The 23,416-nt window shown below is 41.1% G+C and overlaps 1 protein-coding gene across 1 annotated transcript in view; it reads right to left on the reverse strand.

Moving 5' to 3' along the window:
* Positions 1-22,145, reverse strand: part of LHFPL4 (LHFPL tetraspan subfamily member 4) — a 29,640-nt gene extending 7,495 nt beyond the window's left edge. Inside the window, exon 1 of the mRNA XM_051981592.1 lies at positions 20,978-22,145. Within this exon, the coding sequence (XP_051837552.1) occupies positions 20,978-21,383 (406 nt within the window). The 5' untranslated portion in view covers positions 21,384-22,145. The remainder of the gene's footprint in view (positions 1-20,977) is intronic.
* Positions 22,146-23,416: the final 1,271 nt, after the last annotated feature.

Here is a 23,416-nt window from a genome sequence, read left to right on the forward strand (position 1 = left end):
CCTTCAAGACCCAAGTCAGCTCCTACCTCCTCCATGAAGCCGTCTCTGATCATCCCAAATGGGAATGATTCTTTTCTCCCCAAGTCTCACAGTACTTTGTATATTTTATAAGATCTCTTCTTTAAAGGTAGCAATGTTTTGATTTGCATAATATTTACTGGAATCTCAGAATCAGAGAGTTGAAAGGAACTAGATTAGTTCATCTAATGCAATCAGTAACAGAATGGGCATCTTATCTATGACAATTATGTGTGTCCCTATCTTATGTCTCTTACTAGATTGTAAGCTCCTCAGGGACAGGTGCTGGGGCCCTGGGCATTCTTAATAGACAATTGCTGAACTGTTGTTGTCATCCCTTAGTCAGTACTCCCACCCACAAGTTACAGAAATCGCCCATTAAAACATCATAAGAAATAAAGGAACCATACAGTGTCAGGACTCAAAGGGACCTTCAAGAACATCCTGTTCAAGGTCACACATTCACCCATGAACACTCTATCCCAGATTAGCAACTTTATGGAAGAGAACAGGTTTTTCAGGGAAGGAGACTCAGGATGGGGGAAATTTTGAAGAGAACAGGAAGAAGTGGAGAGAGGGATAAGTCTACAGTATAAAGGTCAATAGTGGGTCTTGCAGCAGACATGCCTTTGGTGACTGATGGGTGACAGCTCAATTCTAACACTGACTGTGTAAGCAAAATACTGAATCTACCTAAGCTTCCTCAAGTGAAAAACACGGATAACAATACCTAAAGTATTCATTTTATAGTGAAATCTCAGAATGAAAACAGCTCATTGATTTTGAAATACTCCCTAAATATCTCACAAAGGAGGTTCCAAAAGTCTCAATGCTGTTTTAAGCTTTAATAGTTAAAACTTTAATAACTTAAAACTGCATTAAGACTTTGGGAACCCCCTTTATTTCAAAGCTGATGAAGTTCCTAGGTCTGAGCAGGTTGCATTAAGCAGGGAGCTGTATAGGAACTCCATCTGCACCTCTAGTCCAGCAGAACATTTCCTGTCCCAGGACTGCTTGGACCACTTTGCTCCCCCTTTAGTTCTTCCCTTACTCATTCCTCTCTCACCTTTCTCTCTATAAAGTAACAGTAACTCCCTCCTTCCTCTTTCTTCGCCACCTTTTACTTGAAACGTTCTTTGATCACCCCAAATTAGAAGGGATTTCTCTCTGTGTCCTGAGATACAGCTGAACTGCTGTAGCGTTTTATATTATACACACGGCCATCATCTCATAAGGCCTTGTACATATGACAACTATGTATTCCATATATACATGCATGTTTATGTGTCTGCTCATATTTATACACACATGTGCATTGTGGATACATACATGGATGTGTTAGTAAATGTTTTAACAACTAGCTCTCTTGAAAAATGTATACTTTTGACACATTTTTAATCTAAAAGATTAACATTTTCTATATCACTTTAAATCTAATCAGTAAGACAATCTGTATGTCCATGTGTGTATACAGCCATACATAAACATTTTACATATATGTATATTTTTATATATGTATGTATATTTACATACATCTTATTTAACTTACCTCCCCACCTCAATTCTAGCTCCTTGCAGATAGGAACCATGCCCTTTCTGGTTCTCTTTATACCCCATAGCACTTCGTCTGGCTTTGCATACAGGAAGTGCTCAATAAATAGTCATTTAAATGAATAAATGGTGTATGAAAACCCCTGATAACTGATTTCTAGGCTGGCTCATTCAATACCTTGGAAAACTCTGGTCCTGAATTTCCTCATCTGCAAAATTAAGGGATTGAACTAGATGATTCCTAAAATGCCATGAATCTATTAAATAATGATTCAGGGCTTTCATGTCTACATCTTGAAGCAATTTTTTCTTTTCCCAGGCATTCATGCTAATAGTTTACACTGTGTTTATTGATGTTTCTGATAAACCTTCTTTAATCTGTTTCATGTTTGTTTTTCTGTCCCTCCTTAAACTAAAAACCCTTCTATGCCTTCTATTTGGCATCTCCCCATTCGGTACCTAGTACAGGTTTTAGCTGGCAATGGTAAGTGGGAAAGACATTTACTTCCCCATAGGCACTACCATCTCCCAACAGGCAGGGGCTGTCTTTTTGCAAATTTCATTTAATTAATTTCCACAAGTCTTCAATAATTACGTCTTAGGTTCCTAGCCCTCTGATAGGAATTGTGGGAGATGTACACCCTATAAATCCTGCCCTCAAGGCACTCACAATCTAGTTGAGGGAATATATATATATATATCATAATATATCATATACCTGATACAAGATTAAGAGAGATTTTTAAAAAACCAAGTAATTGTCTGGATAAGCGGTGTTGCTGATGAGGGCAATGGGAGTTTCCTAGAGGAGGCACTAGAAGGAGTATTCTTCCAAAAAATGAATTAGGGAGGAAGGTATTTTAAGCAAGGAAGTAATAAAGTTCTTTCATAGCTCCCAGCTGCCTATGGAAACAAGTTCAAAGTCCTTAGCCTAACATTCATGGACCCCAGTCTACTTTTCCATCCTTCATCTCCATCGTATATCCAATCTAGATCCATATAATTTTCATCACATATCCAACCCATCTGTATACTTAGATCACTATCTATCAATCACTATATTTCCATCTTATAGCACATTCTATATCTTTCTTTTTATTATCTTTATATGTTATATACATATTCGGCTTAATTCAATTCAACAAACATTTATTAAACACTCATATGTGTCAAGCACTTTGTTAGATGATGGGAATATAAAGATAAAAATGAAACAATCCCTTCCCTCAGGCAGCTTATATTCTTCTAAGGAAATAAAACAGATATACAACAGATAATTTGAAGAAAGAATACAGCCTATATTCTCTCTTCATCTGCAATCATACAGTACCAACAAAAAAATTAGTATTAAAAATATGGGTCTTTGTACACAAGTTCTTTAAAATTTGAAGAACAACTATAGCCTAAATGCTCTCTTCATCAACAGTCATATGCTATCACTGAAAAATATTGGTATTAAAATATGAATTTTTTAAAAAGGGAACTTGGAAGAGTTCAAAAAACTTTGTAATTTTCCAAACAATCTGGCTCCCTCTTCTATTCTTGTTATATTCTGTCCATTATATTTGTCCATTTGTAATGTGCATCCAAGACACAGATACTAATGGATGAACTCTATAGGCCAGAGGTCCTCAAAATTTTTAAATAGGGGGCCAGTTCACTGTCCCTCAGACTATTGGAGGGCCGGACTATAGTAAAAAAAAAAAAAAAACAAAAAAAAAAACCTTTGTTTTGTGGATCTTTAAATAAAGAAAACCATAGCCCTGGGTGAGGGGGATAAACGTCCTCAGCTGCTGCATCTGGCCCGTGGGTCGTACTTTGAGGACCCCTGCATATATAGGTAGTCATTTACCTATAAGTCATAGTGTTGTGATATGGGAGCCACCTGCCAGTGGCTGCTGGGGATCCAACTCAGACCAAGAGAACGGATCCCTTCATGTGAGATGATGATGATGATGATGATGATGATGATGTGATGATGATGATGATGATTGATGATGCAAGATGACTAAGAGGCAATTACTGTTCTCTGATTTCTCCACGGGGGAGGCTGTCTGACTTCTCTCCCTCTTCCCTCTGCCTCCAATTTATTTCATTTCCATCCACAAGCAACACCTGTGTTAAGTAAAAGCTGCCCTGCAACTCCTTCAAGTATTATGATCCACAGCTGTGGAGGCTCTCGGAGAATTGACCTGCCCTTCACTTAGACATGGTCCTTAATATTATAGTACGGACAAAGGATGTTCTTTATTCGTTTAATTTTTTATGTGTGAGTAATTAGGCTACTTTTTTTCCTTTTGTCAAGTCCAAATCCACCTCCCCACAATTTCTATCCATTGCTCCTTTATTTCTTCATTGTGAAGCAAACATAATAAATTTATATCCTCTTCTGTGTGACATTCCTTTAGACATTTAAGGATGGCTACCATGTTCCCCCAAATGCTATCTCTTCTGGGCTAAACATCCCCCATTTCTCCAACTGAAACCTATATGGCATGAACTTGAGACTATTCACTACCTGGTGGACATTCTCTCCACCTTAGGGGGACACTCCCTTATTAATGTCCTTAGTACTCAGAATTGAACACAACACTCCAACTGTGATTTGACCAGAGCAAAAGGCAGTTGGACAGATAATCCTTCCCAAGGCCCAGACTTTCTGCCCTCTTATTTCTTTTCTTTTTTTAATTTCTTTTTTTATTATAGCTTTTTATTTACAAGATATATACATGGGTAATTTTTCAGCATTGACTCTTGCAAAACCCTCTTTTTCAACTTTTCCCCTCCTTCTTATTTCTTACCTCAAATGATATTTACTTTCTTAGTTGCCAGTTAAAACCATTTTTATATATATTGACCTTGCCATCCAAGACTCCCATGTTTTTTCAGATGAACTTCTGTCTAGCCATGCTCTTTTTTTAATACTTGTGAAATTCATCTTCAATCTGTGGTCAACTAATATACACAGTAAATTTTTAATCAATGTTTACTGCACTAATTAGTATATTAACTCTGAAAGAGTATTAAACATAGGGTGCTTGTTTTGCTCAACAGTACATGTTTGTAACAGGAGCTTTTTCTTTTTTTTTTTTTCCTCATAAAGGGGGAAGGAAGAGAAGGTAGACTTTACATTGATTTAAAACAAACAACTTAAGTACAGGAGCTCTACATTTGAAGTCTGTTAGCCTAAATTCGAACCTGGGGTCTCTTATTTGCAGCTATTGTGGCCTCAAGCAATGCATGTGCCCTTTTTTAAACCCCTCGTCTCCTTATCAGTAACAGAATTTGGAGTAGTTATTTCTAAGGTGTTGATACTAACTGCTCTAACTCTATTAACAAATGAATAGTATATGCAAAACCCCAAGTAGAATGAATATGTATGAGAAACTGTGAGACTGAAAGAGAGTAGGGGGAAATGGGGCTGAGAAACTAGGTTGCAACCAGACTAGGAAAGGCTTTGAATGTTAAACTTGATGCAATGACTAATGAGACTATTACTGTACTTGGACCTGATGTGAGACAAGTATTGACTTGCAACTCCAGTGGTAAACTGGTAATCTCACCACTCTGACTGCAGCTCCCACTCACACCTTCTGGACAGCAGCCTGGATTTGCTGAAAGGGCAGAGGTGTGTGTCGGGGAGAGGGAGGTAGAATCTGACACCCTGAGATGGAGTTTGCTCGGTCCCCATGAGGAGTCTGAATTCTATCTGGCTTGGGCCCTAGGGAGAAACTAGAAGCAATGAGGGGAAGATCTGGGCTTGATGAGGGGTAAAGGGGGATCCTACCAGTTAGCACTATGTGAAAGTAGAATGGTCTGTGTTGAGAGGTAGAGTGGATTCCTCCTCATAAAAGGTCTTCAAGTGGAGGCTAAAGATACCAATTTTTGGCCAGACTGGACTAGAGATCCCTTTTGAATCTATAATTCTTGAGCTACTCCATGAGTTAGAAATGATACACTTAAAGAAGAAAATTACTTCTTCATCTGAATCCCAATCACATGCTTCAAGAAAAGACAATCCCTTATCTTTCACTGAGCTTGAAGACCTGAATTCAAGCCTTGCCTCAAGCTGTAAGATCCTGGTCAAATCATTTAAGTTTTCTCAGACTCAGTTTCCTCATCTGTAAAACGGGGATAATACCAGCACCCACCCCTCACAGTGGTTGTGAGGATCACATAAGACATCATGTGTGACATACTTTGCATAGGTTAAATACTACCTGCTACTTTTGTAGGCCCCTTTGAGGGTCTTTATCTGATATTCTCCAAGTCACAAAACCCGCCCAAAAAAATCACCTGGTCCTTTAACATCACCAAATAACAAAGGATAATAACAGCATTTCCCATTTTTGTAGGTCTTCCCATTTCCAAAAGTCTTCCACTTATATAGGATTTTAGATAAGAAAAAGAAGGGACTTCAGAGGTCATTGAGTCTCACCCCTTCTTTTTACAGATGAGGAAACTGAGCACAATTGCTAAGTGTGAGCTGGGATTTCAGCTCTGGCCTTCTGACTCCAGATTGAATGTCCTTTCAGGGAATCTGTTCATTGTACCAAGCTACATCGATATCCTTGCATCTGAATGTGAAAACCCTGACAGTCAGTAGTGGGATTCTCATCCCTCTTGGAAAAGGAAACTGCTGAAGTCACAAAGCAGCTAGAGAGAGGACTCCAACCCAAGACTTCAAGTTGAAAGGCATCTTCAAGATCATCTAGAGCAATCCCCTCATTTCACTGAGTCCCAGTGTTGGACAATTTGCCCAAGTTCACCCAAGTAAAACGTGGGAGAAGCCAGGTCTTCTGACTCTTCAATCCAGCATCCTTTCCCCTGCCTCATGCTTCCTCCCAAGTCCAGTGCTCTTTCCAAGATCTTTAGTGAATTGAATTAAATTGAATTGGGTCAAATCAATGCCAAGATGGAAGACAAATTAGGGCCTGTATCCCTTGACCTTCCTAACTTAAGAATTGCTCCCAAAGCCAGCCGCTCACTGCCAATATGTCGAGCTCCCACATACTTCCCTCAGCCCACGTTCTGCCTTCAGTTTTCCCCAGTGAGAAAGCGGTAGTTCGTGAGGTCAATGGGAATAATCATGATTCTAATATATTGGAGAGGAAGTATGTCCCCTGGGTCATTACCCAAACTCCATTTGTCCTATGCTAGTTATGACTATAATGGAGGTATTGCCTGATTATAGTGGTTAAGGATCCCTCTCAGTGAAATCTGGAAGGCTTCTAGACCCAAAGGAAGGGATCACAAATGGCGAAATTCCAAGCATCGTGACAAGTTGGTGCTGGATATACTGAGGGTCTGAATGCCCTTCAAATTTCATCATCAGGAACCAAAGGACCAATCCTAGGGAGGGGAGTCCTAAAACTAGAAATACTTTTCTTTAACACTCGCTGAGAGTTCACTTTGTTTGTACGCCTTTGAAAGTTTCCCTTTGTATAACTGGAACATGCCATTGACCACCTGTGTGACTGTGAGCATGATACCTCATCTCTCTGGATTTCATTTTTCTCATCTGTAAAATGAGAGGATCGGATTCAATGGTCTCTAAGATCTCTTCTGGCTCAAAATCTACGATCCTGGGGCAGCCAGGTGATGTAGTGGATACAGCACCAGCCCCAGGTCAGGAGGACCTGAATTCAAATCTGGTCTCAGACACTTAACATTTCCTGGCTGTGTGACCCTGAGCAAGTCACTTAACTCCAATTGCCTCAGCAAAAAAAAATTTTTTTAAATCTATGATCTTATGGAAATAAATCAGAGAGAAAGAGAGAGAGAGAGAGAGAGAGAGAGAGAGAGAGACAGAGAGAGAGAGACAGAGAGACACAGAGACAGAGAGACAGAGACAGAGAGAAAGTCAGAGAGAGAGAGACAGAGACAGAGAGACAGACAGAGAGAAAGAGAGAGACAGACAGACAGAGAGACAGACAGAGAGACAGAGACAAAGAGAGACAGAGACAGAGAGAAAGTCAGAGAGAGAGAGAGACAGAGACAGAGAGACAGACAGAGAGAAAGAGAGAGACAGACAGACAGAGAGAAAGAGAGAGACAGACAGAAAGAGAGAGAGACAGACAGAGAGACAGAGACAGAGAGAGACAGAGAGACAGAAAAAGAGAGAGAGAGAATACGGCACTGTGGAAAAAGCATCAGACTAGGCATCAAAATCCCTGTGCTGGAGGGCCAGCTGTTCCTGCCTCAGACCTTCATCATCATAACTCATACTTGTATAGCATTTTAAGATCTACAAAGAACTTTTCTCCCAACAATTCCATGAAATAGATATTATTAATTCCAATGACTTGTCCACAATTACACAACTAGAAAGGACCTGATATCATATTTGAACCCAAATCCCCTGACAATATATTTGGCATAGCATGCCCTAATCTACTGTGCCATCCTATGAAAATGAAAATAATACTTTCTGGAGTACACGTCCCTCACAGGCTAGTTGGAAAGCTCAAATTAAATTAATCGTGAAAAGCATTTTGAAAATATAAAGCACTATATGAGTATTATTATTTCTATTATTATGATTATTATGCTTTCTCTGAGTCTCAGTTTCTCCATCGATAAAATGAAAATAATGATCCCTCCCTGAGTTATTATGAGAATTAAATTACAGATATGAGCTTTTTTTGGCAAACTTTAAAGTGATATTACATAACATAGATATATGTGTCTGTGTTCAGAAATCTATTTTATGCGGACATTGCTATTAATAATAGCTAATGTTTATTTAGCACTGTGCTAGGTGCTTTCTAATTGTTACCTCATTTGAACCTCAAAACCTAGAGCTTCTAGAGAACATTTAACTCAATTACATCATTTTCAGGGAGGGAAACTGAGTCCACGGATTAGTCCAAGGCAAAGATTTTTAATCTTTTGTGTGTTACAAGCCCTATGAGCAATATGGGAAAACCTTTGGCCCCCTTCTCAGAAGAATGTTTTGAAATGAGTAAAATAAAATGTAGAGAATTACAAAGGAAACTAATAATAATGAAAAAAGTTTTTTAAAAAATTCATAGGCCCTACATTAAAAATTCCTCTATTAAGATCTATATTATTTGTTACCAGTGGGAGCTAAACTTCCCAAGGGCAAATATCATGTTTTTATAATTCAAAGTAGTCCCAAGTACCAAAAGAAGGTGCTGTCATCTTCAGTCCTTCTGGATGATCATGACAAACTATTTTCATTCATTCAACAAACATTCACTAAGCATTTATGAGTAAGGAGCAGCAGCAAGCAAGAGGACTGGGAGGGAGAGAAGCAGTTTAAATAAGCTATAGTCCCTACCCTGCTGGAGCTTAACCTATAACAGGAAGAAATGACACAAATATTTTACAGCCTAACTTGGTAAGTGTACTCGAGAGGTATAGAACAAAGAGAGATGAATCCAAGAAAACTCATTGGATCAAAAGGGACAGAATGGGTAAAAGCTACCTAAAGATACACTGCACTCAGGAGGGAATCCAGGGATTAAAAGGGAAGTACAGTAGAGAAATTTGCTGAAGGTCAAAGGGAAAAAAAGGGAAATCAATATTGTTAGTGAGGTGTACGTCAGACCAGTTGGATAGAAGGAGGAAACAAAACCACAAAACTAGCATGGAGACAGGATATGGTACTGGAAGACAATTGCTGGCCCGGAAGTCCCACCTGTGACATTTCCTAGCAGTGTGGCCACCTGTCCGAGGCTCAGTTCACACACTTTTAAGATGGGACTAATAACCCCTGTGGTTTTTACCTCAGAGGGTTGTAAGATGTTTGTAAAGTGCACCCTATAAATGTTAGCTATTATTAGTAGTAGTAATAAGAGACCTTAATTATCCATGCATCTGCTGGAACTCACTTTGCCAAGAGCAGAGGAGCTAATCATTTCTTGACTTGCTTTAATGATAATTTCCATCCTTCAAAAGATGAAGGAAGTAAATGGGGGGAAGAGTTGCAATTCTGGACCCTGGATTCTCACCAATTATGAGGAACTGGAAGAAATCAAAATGATGGCAAGTTGGGGGAGGGAAGTGATCCATCTCCTTTAAAATCTGTGATGGACAAAGAGAAAAAAGAAATGTGTACCCTATATTTGAAAAGAACAGATTTCAAAGGATTCAAAGACAGTATGAAATAAAACTCTATAAAGGAAGTCATCCAGAGAGGGATGGAAAGCTATCAAGAATGAAATTTTGAAGACACAAGGAGAAAAAATTCCAATAAAGAAAGGGGGCAGTTGTCTAAAAAGACAAATGTCAATACACAGAGAATACTTCACCCAACTTAATTTACGTGTACAGAAGAAGGAAGCAAGGACAGAAGATGACTGGAAACATGTAGGGTGGTTCTGGAGGAACAACAGGAATTCCAAATTTCAGAATGAGCTGCTAAGGACAATATGAAGGAGGAAAAGAGGAGGATCACAAAAGCGATAGCATCGCTATTCACGGTGGATTCAACAATGGTGATGGTAATGGAGAAGAGGAGTAATTCATTTCTCATTTTGCCTCTGTTTTCTCTGCCAACAAGAATGAACTTTGTGGGAGTGTAGAATCTAGAGGTACTCTTCCAACCCACAGTATGAAACCTACGCTGACAGAGGGAGTTCTGCATTTTCTACTTCTCCCCTCAGGGTTCTAGAGGTAGATCTGAGAAGATGAAGGATGGTTTTCTGATGTAATAGCTCATGAGTTCCCACCTTGTGTGCTACTTTACCCCATGATGATCCCTTAATCCCTTAATTAGCTTTTAGACAAGGGTATTTACTAAAGTGGGAAAGTGGGAAAAACTGGTCCCAAATATCATCCCCAGATTCTGTGATACATTACCACAAGCACCTACAGGCTCAGAGAATAAAAGTGACAAAGGGAGAACAGTTCTTGAAAATCCTTTTGATTTTGATAGTTTTTTCTCCTGCTCTTTGCAGATTCTTGAAACTGCCTGTCTCCATGACATCTAGTCTACCCTTGTCTCTCTCATGACAGAAACCTTGGTTTTCCTTCTTGGTTAACCACTGTTGTCTCAGGGGACACTGCTAGAACACTAATGAAAAATTCCAAATTTTCCAGTTCCTCAAAATTCATTAGGTTGTCAGTCAAGGTAAGGTAAAGGCTGAGGCTAAGGCAAAGGGGCTCTCCTCCCCTACCACTCAAGTGATTACTCCTTACGGACCATTTGCTTTTTTCTCAATAGTCAAACACTCAAATCTCTTGGTTCTAGGACCAAATTTCTGTAACCATTTCAAACCCACTCCAGTCAGGCCTTGTTCCCACTAGTTCCCACTTCTAATTGATTATTACCTGGTTAAGGAACCAGAGCATAGCCCTTTCTCAGTTATTTTAAATGGGGTCAGATAATTAGCTAGATTTACCCTCTCCTATTCATATCTGAAAAGGATCAAAAAAATGCCCGAGGGCAATAAAATCGAGATATAGGGATCTCTTAAAAGAACACTTCACTGCCCTGATGATCCTCAAAACCAGATGAACTATAGGGAGAACTAGCATAATCACTAAAAGGCATGATTTCTGAGCCACCACTAGTGAATCACAGAGAATGAAAATGGTCCTCTAGATGCAAGACTGGGAAAAGGACAAATACTCTCACAATAGAAGGGGGAGGGAAGAAATGGAATCTGTAAGTTACAGAACTGTGAGCTTGATTTCTATTCATTTAAAATTCTAGAATGTATTATTAAAGGAACCAGCAATCACAAAAGGTCAATATGAGTTCATCATATTAACTTCATTTCCTTTTTGGAAAGAATTACTATAATCTGACAGATTACAGGAGTTCTGTAAATATAATTAATCTATATTTTAGTGGAACATTTGGAAAAATCTCTCTTGTTATTCTTGTAGATAAGATATGAGCTAGAAAAAAATACAAATAGGTGGATTTCTAACTGGTTGAATGATCAGATGTCTCAGCATCTATACTTAACCATGTTACAAATGACTTGGATAAAGGATAAAGATGGCCTACCTATAAAAGTTTAATATGATATAGAGTTAAGAGAGATAGATAACATGTTGTATGATAATCAAGATCTGAAAAAATATTGATAGGTTAGCCTGTTGGATCAAATCTAATAAAATTTAATAAGATTCTTCTGAAGCTTTACACTTGGGCTTTAAAAAATCAAGATAGGAGAAGCACAGCTAGATAGAACTCCATCTGAAAAAGATCTAGAAGTTTAGAAGGCCCCATCCTTCAAAAAAGCAATCTGAGACTACATAAAGAAAAGTATAACATCCAAGACTAGGGATGTGATGGACTCACTGTACCAGAACTGGTCATACTACATGTGGTTTACTGTGTTGAGTTCTGAGTATTACATTTTAGAATACACATAGTAATAAGCTGGAGAGTTCCCAGAGGAGGATGACCTAGGAGGCTGCCCTAGTGATCATGCCATATGAGGAACAGTTAAAGAAAGTGGGGATTTTTAGCCTAAAGAAGAGAAGACTTGGTTGGGGATGGGGGAGACCGCCATATTTGAAGAGATGTCATGTGGAAGAGAGATTGAATTTGCACAATTTAACCCCAACGGGAAGAACTAGGAACAGTGATTATAAATGACAAAAAAATCAGATTTAGGCTTTATGTAAGGGGGAAAAAATATTCTTAAAAGGGGAGCTGTCCAAAAGTTTCTTCATCCTCAGAATTCCTTGGAGAAAAGGTTAAATGGCCATTTATTGTGACTGTTGTGGAGGGGAATCTTGGTCATACAGAGTTTGGACTTAATAATGTCTGAGGTCCTTTTCAATTAAGATTCTGGGGGGAAATGAACTGCACACCCAATAGCACTTACCACAGTGCGAGGCACAGGCCCGTATAAATGATCAATAATATTCATTGAATGAATGAAATCCCAAAACAAATCTGAAATCAAACAAACCCAAACAAAATAAAATGAGAACAGTATAGCCACATACAGGATTACTGAGAGTTACATAGCTTTAAAGATCTAAAGCGGTTGCAGTCCAAATATCTGGCTAGCTGTATACACCCTGACCAAAGCCCAGAAAAGCTCATGGCCACATTTCTTCATCAAGCTCAGAGCTGATCTTCCTGCCTCTGGTCTCCCCCACCCCAGTTCATCCCCCACACTGCAGTCAGAGTCAATATCTATTAAACATCCCTTTGCTTGCACTATTCTTCTGGAACTTATACAATTCTCAGCTACCCTTCTTGTCAAATCTAAACTCTTTAGCCTAGACATTAAGGATCCCACACCAACTTTCCCTCACACTCTACCCAAGAGCACTCATCACTTAAACAAACTCCCAGTTCCAGAGTCTGCTTATACCAAGTCTACTTGTTCCCTGACCCCCAAATAAGCCTGGCTCTTTAAAACCTCCCCCCTGTCTCTTCTATCCTGTCCTTCCATTCCTTCGCAACAAGTTATGCTCCCCGACAGCGCCCTCTCCACTCCCCATCTGCCTCTGGTGTCATTAAGTCTGACTATAAGAACATTTATAAGCCCTTGTCTTCCCCCACACATCAGGGAGCACAAAACCAGGGATGGAACAAACAACCTGATTCCTAGAACGAGAGTTGGAAACCTCTTCAACAATTTGGTCCTTATGAACAACTTGCTAGATAAGTTGAACAGTCTGGTTTACCCTCTACACTAACTGGTTGTTGTTTGAAGATGCTTGAACTTCTGCCTTGGGATTTTGCCTTTTCTGAGACTAGTGCCAAAAAAAATCCCTCAAATACCTTGGTTGTAAATCTAGAAACCAAGGTTCTAATCTTGTGATTTGGGGCAAGTCATAAATCACAGGACTTATTTCATCTGTCAAGTGTAAACAATATGATTAAAGAATCTTTCTAGGATCATTAAATTTAGAATTGGAAGGGATCTTAGAGATTCTCTAACCTGATATACCTCCATTTTAAGGGAGGAAGAAATGAAGATCCAGACCATTCCCAGGGTGTGAATCAAGTGTATATATAATGGCATATATATATAAATGAGTGGGACAGTGCCCTGGCAAAGTCTTACACGCTAGGAAAATATAAAGGATTATTACACTATGATTACTTGTCTGCTAATCCTCTCTGTGCATCTCATTTCATAAAATGATGAAGAACAAGTGAAAGTTCTTATTATCTATGAGGATGGTTGAGCTAGACAGATGAGAGGTTCCAGGTTTATGGGGGAGAGCAAAGGTAAGGCTATGTCATGACCTCCCAAGGGACCATCTAAGCTTGGGATTTCTGTAAAGCCTTAACAAACCTAACCTCAGAAGGCTATGTCCACAAAGTCTCTTGTCACCTACAGACTTGAATTTCCCAGCTTCCTTGGACTGCTCACAATCTTCTGGTGGAGAAATTCTGGTCTCCACCCCAGAATGAGAAAGGAAGCCAAGGGTCACTCACATGTCATGGCACATTTCCAAGTGAAAATGGGAAATTAATAGATGAAGCAAGTGAATGACTATGGATTACCTGAACACTACAGACTTAATAAATTAACTAATCAGCAATCACTTGTGAAGCACCTACTATGTGTCTGTCATTTTGTTAGACAGCAGGATGATATAAAGACAAATTGCCCTACTCTTAAGGAACGAATATTTTATCGAATATAAATATACACAGGATGAATGTAAATACAAGATAGTTTGGGGAGAAAGAACATTAGCCATTTAGGGGAGAACAGGAAAAGTGTCAAATGGAATGTGGCTTTTCATTTAAGCTTTGAAGGAAGCTAGGGATTCCATAAGGTAGAGGTGATGGTGGAGGGGACAGATGGCTTGCGCAAAGACAAAGATCAGGATGTTTAGAAAAGGAGTGGGTTTTGGGGAAAAGATTATAAATTCAGTTTTCAACATACTGAATTTGAGATATCAATAAGACATCCAGTTTTAAATGTCTAACAGGCATTTGGTGATCAGTGGGACTAAAACTCAGGAGAAAGACAGAGGTCGTACATATAGAGCTGGAAATCATTTGCATAGAGATGATAATTAAATCCATGGGAGCTGATGAGGTCACCAAGTGGGAATATAGCTAGAAGGGAACCCAGGACCTATCATATTACTTCTATTAATAATAATAAAAATTTTAGTACCTGGAGAATCTGATTTAGAGCTAAAATGGGCTTTCAAGGATATCCAATCCAATCATCTCATTTTGCAGAGGAGGAAATTGAGATCTAAAAAGATTACATGACTTGCCCATAATCATAAAGGTAGGAAATAGCAGGGCAGTGTTTTGTCCACAACAGTGTTGTGTGATGGGTAAGGCAAATATTACTTTCCCATTTGACAAAGGAAAAAACTCAGGAAGGAAAATGTTTTGTCCATGGTAAGATAATAAGTCTCAGATCTGGAACTCAAGGCAAGATCTCCTGAAGGGCCAAGGCAGAGCCATTCCTAAGGAACAGCAAATTGTAAACCCCAGATAATTAGATTTCCAGGATTTTTCGTTAACTCAGAGACTAGTGAAGAAGACAATGATGACCCTATAGCTGGTGTAATAAATATATAACTAAGTAAATAAGCTAGTGAGAAGACCTGAATTTCACATACATATCAAAATCAATGTTTTTCTGTCTCCCTTTTCTCCTCTCTCCACCTATATACCATGAAAACAAAGTGGAAATGTGTCTTTTCATTTTAATACCACCTCACCCCTCACTCCTCCAACCTGTCCTTTTGGAATTCCAGGCAGTCCTGGACAGGCCTGAGGTCCCCCAGAATCTCAGTGGCAGTGAATGGAGATGTGAAGAGTACGGTACGTCTGTTTCAATCCCTGCACACAATCCAAGCCAGTTAGGTGGTACAGTGGACAATGCACTGAACCTAGAGTCAGGATGGATCAGAGTTAGAATATGATCTCAGACACTTAATAGCTGTTTAACTGTGAGCAAATCACTAAACTTCTGTCTTCATCAGTTTTTCCAACATAAAATGGGGATAATAATAGTACCTACATCATGGGATTTTGGTGAGAATCAAAGTAAAGTACTTAGCTAGTGCCTGGTAATAGAAAATAATGCTTTCCCCCTTCCTCAATTCTATCCTATTCTATCATTCTAATTACAGACTTCCCTTGGCCCCTAGCACTAGTCCAGCTGAGATGCTCTAAGATAGTAGCCTTAACTTAATCCTATCCCAATCCATTAGAATTACAGAATTATAGAATCTCTGAAATGAAAAGAACTTTAATTCTTTCTGCCTGGTCTGTTTTTGTTGAGCTCCAGGAATTAAGAATGTTTTTTTTTATATTTTTAGTAAGGTTTTATTATCTTTCAAAATGTAAAAGTCATTCTTACCTTACCAAGCTATACAAAAATAGGCAGCTATAGAAGCTATGGAAATTGGCCATAGTTTGCCTGCCCCATTATCCCCTCATTTGACAGCTGAGAAAACTGAGGCCCAAAGAATTTTGTTCTGCTTAAGATGATATTATTAGTCAAACTAAGGCATTTGCCCAAGTGACTGGGAGAAAGAGAATTCAAATGATCCATTTAGTTATTTGCCAGAAAGCCAGAGTTCTGGAATTCTAATTTAATTTCACAAAATTTTAGAATGTTGTGCCATTATTTCTAGAAGGTAGGAGCAACAGGCACTAAGTAGCCTAATGGCTTGATGTATTCCTTCCCCTTCCTTTTTTCTTAATTCTAGTTCAGTCTATATAATTTTCAACTTCTCTTCTTACTTCCCTTCCTCCCTTCCTTCTTTTCCCCTTCCCTTCTCTTCCTCTCCCTCCCTCTCAGACAGGTATCAGAGGGAGCAAGGAATAGGACAAATCAGACAGTCACCCCACAGTATGCTTATCCAGATGAGACCATGTTAAAAATGGACATCAAAAGCAGCCTTATGACAAAAGGGGAGCAGACCACCTGAAAGGTGCGAAAGAAAGGGAGGAGATAGTGTTGCCAGGGAACCAGATCCAGTCCTTTAATGATAATGGAAAAGATGAATGGATAGTATGAACCTTAGTTCTTTTCCCTTTGTTTCTTTTACAAAATAAAATTCTTTATTAAAATAATAAAGCATAGTTTAGCTGTCAACTAATTATTATTATATTTGTGATATTTATATTTAGTTTATTTAAATAGGCAATATACAATTAAAAGCAAGAGATAAAGAAAAGCAAATCCCTAAATACACATTGATTGATCTCACTCATGTCTTGCTTAGCATTGCTTTAAGCCTCTTATTTCTCCTCTTCCTGATTCTATCCCTCCCTCAGTCATTGTTCATCAGTATGGTAGGTGTAGTGGAAAGAGTGTTGAACCTGAAATCAAGAGCCTGTATTTGAAACTACTCTCTGATACTTCATAGTTGTATGTGACCTTGAGTACACTTAGCCTCTCTTGCCTCAGTTTCCTTATGTGTAAAATGGAAATAACTACACTTGTAGTACATAGCTCACAGAATTGTTGAGAGGATCAAATGAGATAATGTGACTTATGACTGTAAAAGGAACCGTAAGTGTTTATTAAGTGATTTAATCTGTTTGCCTCAGTTTCTTCAATTATAAAATGGACATGATAGCACTTACTACTTCCCAAGGTTGTTGTGAGGATCAAAATGAACAAAATATTTGTGAAGAACTTAGCACAGTGCCTGACACATAGTAGGCATTTTATAAATGCTGGTTATTTTTCTTATCATTTTTGCTGTTTTTCTCCTACTCGTTATTATCCACAGAGTAGGGTTGGGCCGATTATCTCCCAATAATGAGAAGCAAAGCTTTGCTCAGACTTTATGGACAGCTCTCACCTCTTCTTTCTTATACATAAGCATTACCTATGACCAGGTAAAATTGTTCCAAAAGTTCATGCTTTGATTACTACAATAGCTGCTGGTGAATCTGTCTGCCTCTAGTCTTTCCTCACTCTAATCCATTCTCCTCAGTCACTAAAACACAAGTCTGATCATGTCACCCTCCTACTCAATAAGCTCTAGTGGTTCCCCTTCAGGTTGCCTTCAGAGGCAAATACAAAGTGTTCAGTTTGGCATTAAAAGCCCTTCATAAACTAGCCCCCTCTCACCTTTCCAGTCTTCTTACACCTAACTCCCTATCAATACTCTTCAATTCATGATACTAGCCTACTGACTGTTGTGTGAACTAGATCCTCCAACACAGGCTCGGAGCATTCTCTCTAACTTTCCTCCATGCCTAGAATGCTTTCCTTCTTTCACTCTGACTCCTGACCTCTTTGATCTCCTTTGAATCCCACCTAAAATCCTACCATCTACAGGAAGCCTTTCCCAAACTCTTAATTTTCTGGTTTCTCTCTGTTCATTATTTTCTATTTATTCTGTACATAGCTTGCTTTGTATATGCGTGTTTGCATACTGTCTCCCCATTAGATTGTGAGCATCTTGACATCAGGGACTTCCATTTGCCTCTTTTATATTCCCAGCACTTAGCACAGTGCCTGGCACAAAACAGACACTTTAATATATGTTTATTGAGTTGAACCTCTCAATGTCCCAGGGAATTCTCTAAGACTGTAGATTGCATAGGAAGTGCGGATCTATATTGGTTGAGGAACTTTTTTCACTGGAAACTATCAATGAAGTCACCAGTATCAAACAAATACAAACTTATACATTAACACATATCTATCTGCAAGATATGTATATGTTCATGAACCTGAGTCTCTTTATTATCAGGCCAGTGTACATACACATATACACAAATCTCAAGCATTTACATGCTCATGATGAACATCAACTAAGCTGTGAGGGCAAGAGTCATCTTAAGACATCTTCATGTAATGAAAAATAGTATAACAGTAAAAAAAAATCACTAAACTTGTGAAAGTACCCACTGACACATATTGCAGCTCTTCTAAAATCTTAGTAGTAGACTTTAAGAGTTGCCATGACCAGAAAATTCACTACCTTGCAGCCCACCAGATGATAAGCTTCTTTACATACATAAATATTTATTCAACAAATATGTAAGAAATAAATGGATGCCCACTGCTCTGTCAATCAAGAGATCAAGGTTCTAGTCCTGCTTTTGTCTCTACTTGTCTATGTGACCTTGGCATAAAAATTCTCTGCGTCTCAGTTTTCTTATCTATTAAATGGAGCTAATGATAATGTGCTTATATGCTTTGAAGGGCTGTGGTGAGGACAGAATAAGAAAGTGGATATGAACATCCCTTTAGAGATCATAGAGTGCTATATACCAATGCAAGATGAGCATTATATCCTTGGCTTTGCTTTCTGAAAGAATGACTGGATTCTTTTCTTCTTAGGAGGCTTGCAAAATATCTGGATGAAATGATGTCCCAGGAGATAAAATTTATCAATTAAACAGATCCTCAGCCTCTGCGAGCCTAGATACCTTCAATAAAATGGATCAGACTTTTAAGTTCTTTCTGTCTCCTCTTTGGCTCTCACAGCACAAAGAAGAACATGAAGGTTGGAACTCAGGAGATGTGAGCTTTAGTCAAAGCTCTGCCAGGAATCATATGTGTGACCTTGGGGCAAGATATCACCTCTCTTTAGACCTCATTTCTCTCATCTGTAAGATTAGGGAGTTGGATCAGATGATCCCTAAAGTTTCTTCTAGTCCTAATGTTTGTAAATCTGTGATTGCTCAGAGATCCTAGACAACTGCAACCAAACCAAAAAAAATGTCAAATCCTCAAGATTAAATTTCCATGGATTATAGGGGATCTGAGGACGAGGAAATCATCAGCAAATCTTTAAAGCACTGAAAACTTCCCAAAGAATGGTTGAGAACTTTAATACTAGAAAACTAGAAACCATCTATAGCTATTGTACAGATTGCCACTGAAGGGTTTGGGGAGGGCGGGGTTGTGGGATGGGGGATGAAATGAAAACCTAAAAAGGATGATAAAGCTAGAACTCTCACTCTGTGTATCACAAAGGCTCCTGCTTAGACAACTAAACATAAAGAAACATTATCTATTCCTACCCTGGCCTATTTGCAGGCATAAGAGCATCCATAAAGTAATATAAGGAATAACTGTAGAGTGATACTTCTCTTTTTAATAGATTTAGATTTATGAAATGTTATCTATACCAAAGCAGTTACTGGATGGAGTGGGGTGAGAGTTTTGTACTTACTTTAACAAGACTGCCTTATAACTTTGTTGTAACCTTTCTTTAAGAATCATCTTCAAAGTCATATTACAGAAGAAAATCTACTTTTTTCATTTTTATCATCAATATTACCATCGATATGAACAGGCACACATATACAACATACACAAACTCACATACACTCCTCACTTCAGCTAACTTTGTCTTCTGAAAGTAAAATCCACTCTCAAAGGAACAAGATTTATTCTCATTGAGATGTTGTTAAAATGTGTCATAGTATCAGAAGGCAGCTTCCAAAAAAGAATTTCTCACGATGTGTTGAGCAATGTGTATGGCCTCCTAAGGTGATTGCTCTGAAAGGGACAGCCCTCACTTGGCTAGAGAAGTTCTGGTCTCTTTATTAAATAATACTATCCATCACTTATAGTCATACTTTCTTATCTTATTTACCCCAGTCTGGTGGGGTTACCCTACCCATTTCCATTTGTTCCTGTGCCTCCTCCCCCACCTCCCAATTCCAATCATCCTACTCCACTCCCACCCCCATCCATGCATGCACTCAGACAAATGCAGGGAGGAGCTGAGTCTTCAAATTCTGTCTCCAGTCTAAAAGGATAACTCTAATGGATCCTGGAAGACATTCACGGCAATCAGTTCTCTTTCCCAACATTCTCTTCCCTGGCTAAGGATAATGCTTTAGCAAGATATTTCAGAAAGTCCTGTGAGCTAACAGAACCCTCCTAGAAGAAGACAAGACTCAAAGAACCACTTTATTGAGTGATATATTCCAATTTGGATGTCCTAAGTATGTGTCAGATGCTTAAGAGATCTCCCTAACTACATAACCTTTCACATTCACACCCTTCAAATGCATACTCCTCTTACAGCCTCCACAATCACACACTGAAATGCATTCTCAGCACATATTCTACACACAAATACACACATATGTACACACTCTATACTCATTCCCCCCATGCCATCTCCTAACATAACACTAACTCACAAATACAGTCTGTTGCTATATAAGATAATATACTCTAATACAACCTTAAAGACTGAGCCCAAAGAAGAGAACTTCCTAAAAAGTATTCTCTGCACCCCTCCCCTCAAATCCTGCATGACCAGTGAAGATCAGGTAGAGGAGGTGATACTTTAAGAAGTGATACCGACAGCCCTGGATAACATGTACTCATAAATCCTTGTCTCTTCCCTCTTATCGAGCCAGAGACCTCTACTTACCCCCAAGGCCAACACAAGCAGACCTGGAGGGAGTCTGGAAGGCAAGTACCCTCATGTCCACTGTGCACGGCCCCGGGGTCCCCCAGGTTTCCTCCCATCGCCACCTCCACCCTCCTACCTGCAAGCAGTTGCATCCAGGCACAGATCTTGTAGACTGTGGCTGTGTTGCAGAAGAAGAAGAGGGCGAAACAGGTGATGCAGCCCAGGATCAGCACCATGGACAGCAGCACGAAGAAGGCAGCCGCCTTGAAGGCCCCGGACGGGATGGTGCTGAAGTCGGTGAAGGAGCCTCGGCAGGTGAGCTCCCGGCCAGTCAGCCCGCTCCCCACGCAGTAGTGGAAGAGGCCGAAGTAGCCGGGCTTAGGGGTGCTCACACTGTCGCCCACCCAGTAGGGCTGGATGAAGACCACCACGTTGATGATGGCGAAGCAGATGGTGAAGATAGCCCACAGCACCCCAATGGCCCGCGAGTTCCGCATATAATGCTCATGGTACAGCTTCGAGGCCTCCTGGGATGGCAGCATGGTGGCAGGGTTTGGGGTTGGGATAGAGGGTGAGAGCAGGGATGTACTGGGCTATGGGACCAGGAGCCAGGAACCTGATGGTTAAGAGCCTGGGAACTGAGAGAGGGGGTGGGGCGGAGAGAGGGGGAGGGAGCTAAGGAAATGAAGGCCTGAGAGCCTGGAACCCCAGGGCTGAGGGGTGGGAGTGAGGGGCGGAGGGGCAGGGGAGGCGGGGCAGGGGCCCTAAGACTAGAGGGGCTGGGGTTGCGGGAAGGGGGGCCCCAGGGCCCAGGCCCAAAGCCTTCCCCGGGAAGAAAATGCTGGGGGCAGGGAACTGGGGGGAATGGAAAAGGATGGGGAAAAGCTGGGGGCTGGGGGGAGGCCAGAGCGAGGGGACTGGAGGCGTGGGAGCCGGACAGGCACTGGGCCGAGCTGAGCCGAGCTTGAGCGAGGGGCCGCGCGGCCCAAGAGCGGGAGCTCCGGGGGACCAGGCCCGGAGGGGAGCAGCGCAGCAGCAAGCCACGAACCCCAAGGAGGCGGGCCGGGCGGAGGAGACTGCGGGGCCCCGGGCCGGGGCCGGGGCCGGGGCCGGGGCCAGGGCCGGGCCGGGAGACGAACCTGTCCGAGTCTCCAGGCGGCAGCTGGAGCTCCGGAAGGGGGCCGACCTGGGGTAGGAGGCCGCGTGCGCCGGACCCAGGCCCAGGGGCGGGAGGACCCTAAGCACCTCGGCTCCGGGGCCACGACGGCGGCGGCATCGGCTGCAGCTTCAGCGTTGGCGGCAGCTTCGGCCCGGCCTCCATCTTTGCTCCGGTTCTCCCCCAGGGGCGCGCTCCCGCGCCGAGGCGCGTCCCCGTCGCCACCCCCCTCCCCAGGCGCGCCCCTGACGAAGGCGCGCTTCTGCCCGGTGCAGGTGGGGCAGAGGAGGGTAGGGAGGGCTAGACCAGGGGGTGCGGCCTTGACTCCGCCGGCTAGGCTCCTACCTCTGGACCTCCTGGGTCTAGCGGCGTCCGGGAGGAAAGGGATGGAAAGGAAGGGGCCTAGGCTTCCCGCAGGAACGCGGCACCTTCGCAGACCCCCGATCTCTCCACACCCTCCCAGGTACCCTAGCTCTCTCCATTCACCGAGCAGCGGGGAGGGGTGCGGCCAAGGCCACCGTAGTCCCAGAATCCCGAAAAGGTTCCCCACGGCCACAGGCAGTCTTCTCACTGGCGTTTGCTCCGCCCCTCGACTGGGCTCTATTCCTCAGAAAACCTGGGATGCCCCTGGGACCCCAGGCAGGACTGAGTCCTTCCTCCCAAGCCCAGCTTCTCAAGAAGGGGTCTACCTGATCCTTGGATTTGTTGGGGAAATGAGACTGCCAAGAATGAGCTTCTTAGTATCAAAGAATGACAGAGCCCGGAGGTACCTTAAAGACTAACTTGTCCAACTCCTCCATCTTACAAACGAGTAAACCGAGGCTCAGAAAACTTGAGTTATTTGTTCAAGGTCATCCAGCTGGTGAATGACAGAGCTGAGACTTTGAATCCAGGTCTTCTGCCTTCAAGTTCAGGGCTCTTCAGAGCAATCCACAAGTCATTTCATTCATACATGTGTTTGCCCACTCAACAATTCTTGATCTGTATCTTCAGAGGACTGTATTAGATACTGGGGCTGGGAAGGGAGAGTTGTGAGAAGTTTCTACCTTGCCTTAGGGAATCATGCAGAGTGCGGCAGTGGCGCTTTTCTGATCTCCCAAGCACTTATAATTTACTTTGTTTTACAATAGTTGGCGTTTATATAGCTCCTTGAAGTTTTCAAGGTGTTTACTTCACAACATCTCGGGAAGATAGGTAGTATAAATATTATCCTCATTTGACAGATGAAAAAATTGAGCATCAGAGGATTAAGTTATCCAGGGATACCCAACTAATGTCTTTATTTGTGTATGTGTAACATCCTCTTCTCTCCCAAGACTATAAGCTTTTTGAGAACAAGAACAGTGTCTTATCAATCTTTGTACACCCTCGGTGATTAAGGTAATATTCTGCACATAGCAAGAACTTGATAAGTGTTTG

This window comes from Antechinus flavipes, chromosome 1 (genome assembly GCF_016432865.1).
Source record: "Antechinus flavipes isolate AdamAnt ecotype Samford, QLD, Australia chromosome 1, AdamAnt_v2, whole genome shotgun sequence".
NCBI classification, from domain to species: Eukaryota; Metazoa; Chordata; class Mammalia; order Dasyuromorphia; family Dasyuridae; genus Antechinus; species Antechinus flavipes.